This window comes from Sminthopsis crassicaudata, chromosome 1, assembly GCF_048593235.1.
Source record: "Sminthopsis crassicaudata isolate SCR6 chromosome 1, ASM4859323v1, whole genome shotgun sequence".
Taxonomy (NCBI): Eukaryota; Metazoa; Chordata; class Mammalia; order Dasyuromorphia; family Dasyuridae; genus Sminthopsis; species Sminthopsis crassicaudata.
This window is the reverse complement of record NC_133617.1, coordinates 494,948,263-494,955,762: the sequence shown is the minus strand read 5'-3', so window position 1 is coordinate 494,955,762 and position 7,500 is coordinate 494,948,263. Positions and strand designations below refer to the sequence as shown.

The 7,500-nt window shown below is 32.0% G+C and overlaps 1 protein-coding gene across 6 annotated transcripts in view; it reads right to left on the bottom strand.

Moving 5' to 3' along the window:
- Positions 1-7,500, bottom strand: part of LOC141550609 (aldehyde dehydrogenase 1A1) — an 81,387-nt gene that overhangs the window by 61,169 nt on the left and 12,718 nt on the right. For all 6 annotated transcript variants that reach the window (XR_012484645.1, XM_074281426.1, XM_074281427.1 and 3 more), the window contains one exon: positions 2,356-2,460. Coding sequence is in view for 5 of the 6 variants with exons in the window: in XM_074281426.1 (XP_074137527.1) it covers positions 2,356-2,460 (105 nt within the window). In the remaining variant the exon portion in view is untranslated. The remainder of the gene's footprint in view (positions 1-2,355; positions 2,461-7,500) is intronic.

Here is a 7,500-nt window from a genome sequence, read left to right as displayed (position 1 = left end):
TTTTAAGAGTACATATAAATCGATATTCACTGGAATTTGCATAATTCTAAGAAGAGAATAAAAGAGGCTCCCTACATGTTAGGAGAGGAAATGGATGAAAGTCACATAGGATGGAAAGGTAAGCACAAACTGCAGTCTGCATTATTGGAAACAGCCTGTATAGCAGTTAGATCATGGATCCATCTGTATTAAGTTAAAAAAAAAAAAAAAGCCTATAAAACTATTATCCAAGCACATTCAGTATTTGAAGTGATAGATTCTAAAATGTGCCCATTCTTATCAACACTTATTAAATAAACATCAGAGAAGATGTAACAAAAAAAATGAGTAACAATGGGAAATATTGGGATATGAAATATCTTATGTGAAAATCTTAACTTTGTTTTCAATAGCTTAAAATGTTGTTTGTTCTAGAGTCCCAAGAGTTTAGTGACTGGCACACTTAAGGAATCAAAAGATTACATCGAATTTTCTCAAAGTTCAATGTGTCATAGATGAAGTAGAGAGAGTGGTATGAAACTACTATTGCATCTATATCACTTAAAAGACATTGCTTAAACCTAGAATATAAAGATATCGAATCATTACTGGTTTAGTTTACACAACATTTCCTTGTCTTGTATTAGTGTGTCCCAAACAAACTACTTAAGTTTAATCACTTAGCTCCTCCCATTTTCCCCAACCACAAACCCCAAAATAAAACAAAAAAATCCTCAAAAACATATTACCTAGTGGAAGTCTCACTTCATTGCAATCTTCTAATTTAATAACATTAACTCTACTTTGTGTGCATTTCATAATTTAACCAGAAGTTATGTAACCTTTTCATTCTTTTCTTCATTGTTTTTCTGGTTTCTTGTTTCAGGGAACAAGCTTCATGCCTGTTCTAACATATCCTAAGGCCAAAATCATGTGGAGGGGACCTTGGTTTTTCAATGGCTGTTCCAGAGGAACGCAAACTCCAGAGGGACTTCTCTCCAGCAGTTTGGCTCATCTTCCCACGAAAGCTACCAAAGCATGAAAAGCCTAGACTCATTTTCTAAGGGAATACCCATGAACATGAAATCATGGCTTCTTGAATTCTTTTAAGGCCAAGGTACAGAAATGGCTCCATTCATTTGCTGTTGTGTGGACCCTTATACAGATTGACAAATTTAAGACCTCCTTTGCACAGATGGTCAGTACTTAAAATAACTCCAATAAATTTAATGTTACATCATTTTTCAAATTGACTTCAATAGTATTACATGGTAGAAAGAATACGCAAAGTAAGTCAGAAAAGATGAAGTCTAGTCTGCCTTTGCCACTTACTAATAGCCTGCTTTGGGCTCTCATGTTTTGGAATTTCAATTTTCTTATCAACTCTTGTTCACTCCCTTTTCAAAATTTTATCATGGACCCAGTAATGAAACATTTGCTGTAATATTTAAGTGAATTTAAAGAAAACTATTATTTCGTTTATAGTTTTAGTATTTATGCAGCAACTAAATGTAAAACTAACACTCTGGACATTGCTAATTCAGAGTTTCTATTGTTCACTCTGTAAAAAAGTTTGCTTTTAAATTATGGGAAGGAAAGTTTATTAATTTTGTTAATAGTGCAAAGGGGGTGTTGGAATTAAATTCTTTTTAAGAGCTTAGCCAACATAACTTCCTTAAGTTATTTTTTAAAACATAAAACATTTAGTGAAGTTCAAGTGGAAAAAAACACTAAAAAATTTCCATTAATATTTTTGAAAATTAGTTTTATTGTCTTTTTCTTTTATATATTTTAAATGTATGAAAATATACATATACATATATATATATATATATGCAGATATAGGCATCTATATTGATTTTAAATTTAAGTTTAAGAACTAAAACTCATTGAATGTGGTCAGGTTCTTTTTGCTAACTTACAGGTGAGCAAACATTTTCAAATGGATCATTCTCTCCAAGCCAAGGAAAAGAAAAAGTATGGGATATGATAAGAAATCACATCATTTAAAACAATCATCAATTTAAAAATTATTGAGAAACTACAGCCTCTAAGGAATGATGGTATGTGGCACTTTTGACATTATTCTTTCCTCTGTGAGTCATTAGTTTTGTCAAGAACTGATTTTGCCATCATAATATCTACATTTAAATTTTATATTTACTACTTATGTCTTCCAGGCCAGTTATTAACCCTGAGCCTCATTTTTTTTCGTTTGTAAAACTAAGGGTGCTAAAATGAATAATCTAATAGTTACTATACCAACTTAATTTTTTTTAAATGAAAAGTAGGTTTAACAATACAATAGTTTGTAAACTGACAATAAAGAGAAAAACAAACTATCAGATAAATGGAAAATCAAATTAGGAAACTTACCTTATCTCCTTCTTCCACCTCACAAATTTTTTCTTCATTTGCAGGATTAAAGACTGGAAATTTTTTGCCACTCATTGAATTATGCCATTCATTGTTTATAAATATCTTGAGAAATATAAAAAGAAATTAAAGTCATATACATAGTTCAGGAACCTTGGAAATAATTTTCTATAATAATTAATGTTGGAACATCAGTAAAGACCCTTATTTATACTTCTTTTATATTTCCCCACCAAAAACATGACTTGTAAAGGTCAAATTGTGGAGGAGATTGTCATTCAAGTTCAGTTCAGAATATGATTCATTACAACCCTTCTAACTGTTAAGGTTCTGTGATTCTCGAAATAATCTCCTGCCCCCAGGTTATTTTGTCTACTTTTAAGATAATATAAACCATAGTGTTCATCTGAAAATGTCACTGGGAATGAAGGACACCCCCACAATAGTGATTTCAAGGGAACCATTCAAAGGAATGATTTCACCCAAAAGAGCCAATCTGATGCAAGAGTTGGTTTTATAGAGTTAATTGTCTCAATTTTCCACTTCAATTTGTGTGCTTAATCATAGCATTAGTGATTTGGTATTACAAAATAGTTCTGTACTTTCGAGAGTTTTAGAACAACAATGAAAACATGCAATTTGTTTCCAGGAGCATTAAGAAAAATCTGGGTACAGAACTTTCCTATATACCTTTTATTTTTAAAAACCTTGAACTATAAGGCAGACTATTTGCTTTGAACATTTTACATATACTTTGAGATCAACTAACCAGGTTTTAATTTTGCTTTAATGGACATATGGACACAAAGGAAAATGAGCTTAAAAAATAACAAATTAATACTGTCTATGATTAAAAAAAGAGAGAGACATTTTGAAATAAACATTGGACACTAGAAATATGGAGTTTAGTTTTCTATTTATGTTTGAGAAGTTAAAATTATAAAGGAATGCTAATCTCTGACATGTATTTGAAAGTAGTAATTTAAAATTCTAAGTCTTAGACTGGAATTTCACTGAATATGAGCCTAATAAAGCAATGCCCCATTCATCTTTCAAGGGACTTTAGGCTTAGTGGATGGAGCAGTGGGCCTGGAGTCAGAGAAACCTGAATTCAAATTTGGCCTCAGATACCTATATACTGGGTAACTCTGGACCATTCATTAATTTCTGTTTGCCTTATTTCACTGGAGAAGGAAATGGCAAACCACTCTAGTTTCTTTGCCAAGAAAACCCCTGGACAATATAATCCACAGGCCTGCAAGAGTTAAATATCACTAAACAGAAAATTTTCAGGCAGCAATATTTCCTGGGAATGGTGGTTCAGTGAATAGAGTGGTGGGGCTGAAATTCAAATCTAGACTCAGACATTTACTAGTTGTGGGATCCTGGGCAAGTCATTTAACCCTGTTTGTCTCAGTAAAATGAGCAGAAGGAAATAGCAAACCACTTCAGAATCTTTTCCCTAGAAAACTCCAAATGGAGTCAAGAAGAATTGAACATGGCTGAAAATGTCTGAACAAAAAAGGTTTCTGAAGCCCTTAGTTAAGGAATTTCCCTTTTCAATGAAATAAAATTACTTATATTCCTGACAAAACCTATAAAATTTTGCCCCTTCCCTCATTCATACCTCTTAAAATTTTTTTGTATTGGTATAAAAGCACCTAAACATAGAAGTTACACTCAAAAGGATAAAAATTGGAAATAGTTATCAATGAGTTATTTGAATTATCATATATATCATGGATAAATCATATCATTTTAAAGAGATGATGCAAATATATATTGGATCTACAGAAAAACCTCAGTACTTTTGGACATCGTTAAAACAGAATTCATCTTAATTCAGACAAACTAGATAAAGCCTGCCTGTACACCATGAAAAAAAGTTGTTAAGTTTATTATTGGGTTTGTTTATTATTATTAGTTTATAATATTAACAATAACATTTATTATTGGTTTAGTTTATTGTAGTTCAAAGAAGATGAGTTAGGGAAATTTTTTTACTTAAAACGCATGAGCTTGTTAAGAATCTTTCAGAAAATCTTGGAAACACATGATGTTATAGTGATTATATATATATGTAATTTTTTTTTTTTTTTTTTTGCTGAGGCAATTGGAGTTAAATGACTTTCCCAGGGTCACACAGCTAGGAAGCGTTAAATGTCTGAAGTCACATTTGAAATCAGGTCCCTCCTGACTTCAGGGCTGATGCCCTATCTACTGCACCACCTAGTTGCCCCAATGCTTTATAGTCTTTAAAATTGTTTTCATTAATTCATTAAATAAAGGCAACATAAAATAGAGACTAGAAAGTGGTAGCTTTGGAGGCAGAAAGACCTAGGCTGAAGTCTCACCTTTGACCTCTACTGGCTGTATGACTCTGAGCAAGGAATCTAACCTCTCCAAACTTGTGACCTTTTTGATTTTATAAATTGCAAAGATGGTGGTAACTTGCTTAGGTAAAGTGAGTTTCCTCACTTGGGAGCTGCCTTTAATCAATGAAATCACAAATTCAGTCCTTATTCTATTCATTAAAGTCATTCCCCAACTGGAATCTACTAGATTAAACTAAAGAAAAGAAAAGCTTTATTAGATTTATTGTATAAACCTGAAAGTGGAAAAATTTCTATTTTTAAAAAGTTATAATTTTTTATACAATATAACCCTTTAAGATGCCACATTGAGATATTAGTATAAAATTATAACATATATAACATATTTTTATATAATATTATATTATATGCCACTTGAAAAACCTTCAAGAATCCAGGATCACTCTCCATATCATGATGAATTATCAGAACAGTTTGTTGAAGGTTTTTATCTAGAATGAAATATCGGTGTGATACAAACTGTAGGTCATCTGTCTTTGCCCAAATTTATCGCAATTATTAAATGATGAAGCTGAAAACGCAAGTCCAAGTCAGTATACTATAAAAAGATGTTAGATTTGGATTCAGAATTACCAAAGTTAAAATTTATCTTTTGATATTTATTGCGTGATTGGGCAAGTCATTTAACTTTCCTGGGTTCCAGTTTCCTAATCTGTGGAATCAGAAAGTTGAACCAATCATCTCTAAAATATCTTGCAGCTCTACAATCTTATGACATTAAGTTCATTTATTTTGCCTTTCGGAATTTACTCTCTCTCATGGAGGTAAAATCTACCACAAAAATCCAAGAAAGGAGGAAATATGGAGGCTCAAGAGTAAGCAGGAAGAAAATAAAGGAGAAAACAAAAGGAATTAAAAGGAGGAGGGGGAATAGCTTTTCAATCAAACAATTTAAATAAGGCATGAATGTGACTAATCAAAAAAAAAAAAAAAGGATGGGAAAATTTATTGACCATAGGGGCAAATAAATGTGACATTATTTCTGTTTTATATTGTAGTCCAAGTTATGGAAAAAGATTCAACCAACAAAACCAATGACAAAAAAAAATGTAATGTTGATAATCCTTTTTAACTCAACAAGGAAAATTAGAGGTGCCAAAATATTTCTCCCTGTAGAGTCAAAACACATCACTCTCAGAAGTTAAACCAAATAACTCAATACCGCTTCTATAACACAAATGCAAATAGAGAAAACATGCAAACACTATATGGAGCCCTTTAAATATTATGTCTAATAAAATCTGTGACACTGTAGTCCAAATGCTTGCAATGTCTTAATTCCTTCTAAATCATATTATATAGAGTTCATGGACCATTTAATATGTTTTCATTAACAGTCACATCATTCAAATAAGAGTGAGATAAAATGATTGTAAATAGCACCAAAACAAGTGTAAACAACATTCTGCACCTCCTCTACAAAGAATATGTACTTGAAGCCATGAGACCTCTTAATACCAGGGAGCAAATCAAAGATATGAAACTTTGTGTTTAATCAAATATTTGAGTTTCATAATTTATTTGTCTTTAGGAGTGTTTTTTCGATTGAAATGTACAATGACTTAAGTAATCTTACAACCTATCTAAATAACCAAGACCCTGTCTACACAATTCTTTAAGCCTAGTCTTTTTAAGAGTTTGCTACTGGCACTCCCTTTTTGTCCCCCAAGCAGTTCAATTGACAACTGGATACATTGCCTTATTGGGTTGAATTAGGGACTGGAAATATCCATGAAATGTAGACACTACCCTGGATATATGGATAAATCGACACAATAGGTATGTTCTTGGGAAGCTGTTTGTGACTCATTTTGCAAATGGGATTCTAAATTGACTTAAAATTTTTTCAGACATGTTTTGTCAATTTCTAATTGGTCTTTCATTGAAAATGCTTCATAATACTTCATTTTAAAAAGTTTCTGGGTTTTATTCCAGAACTTGTTAGGTAATATTCTAAAAGTAGCTACTTATACTCAGAGAGCCTGCTACTTAAAGGATCTTTGAAAGCTAAGAATAGCTATTAAGTTGGATTTACAGACTACTAATTTATTTATACTCTTAAGTTTTTATTTTTACAGATCAGATTTTCTTGAAAACCTATCATGAAAAAGAGCCTCCATAATAACAACTCATTATATGCTATGGATTGATGTAGATTTCATAAGACTTTTAACTTAGGAATGGAATATAGCCATGTAACATATAGGATAGGGATAGCAGTAGTTGGTAACTCTTATGAGACTTTTGCTATCCACTAAAAGTATGTTTTGAATCAATTCACAATTAATATATTAATAGAGGGAAAGGGTTCTATATAATTTTAAAAACTGGCTAGCTAATACACTCCTCTGATTTTGTTTCAGCCCTGATCCCCCGTCTGGGTAGAAGAAAAATGATGCTCATCCAGCTGAGGAATCAAGCAACATCTTCTCTGCCTTGGGAGGTGATAGATTCCCTCCTTCAAGCAGAGACCTTAAGGTAAAGACTGGATAAACATTTATTGGGAATATTATAGAAAAAAAAGTTCTGTTCAGATAGATATGGTTTGATCTAGACAATTTCTGAGGTTTACCTCCCATGCTGAGATTCGGTAATCCTATTTCCTAAGTGTCTTTTATTTTAGCTAGCTGCCACTAGAAATAAACGACAAGATAAACCCATTTGCAGGAAAGTATATGTAATAGATGCTTGCTCAGTTACTTTTGCATTTTAAAATAGGATGCTAGGTAACAAAACTCTCTGGTGACAGCTA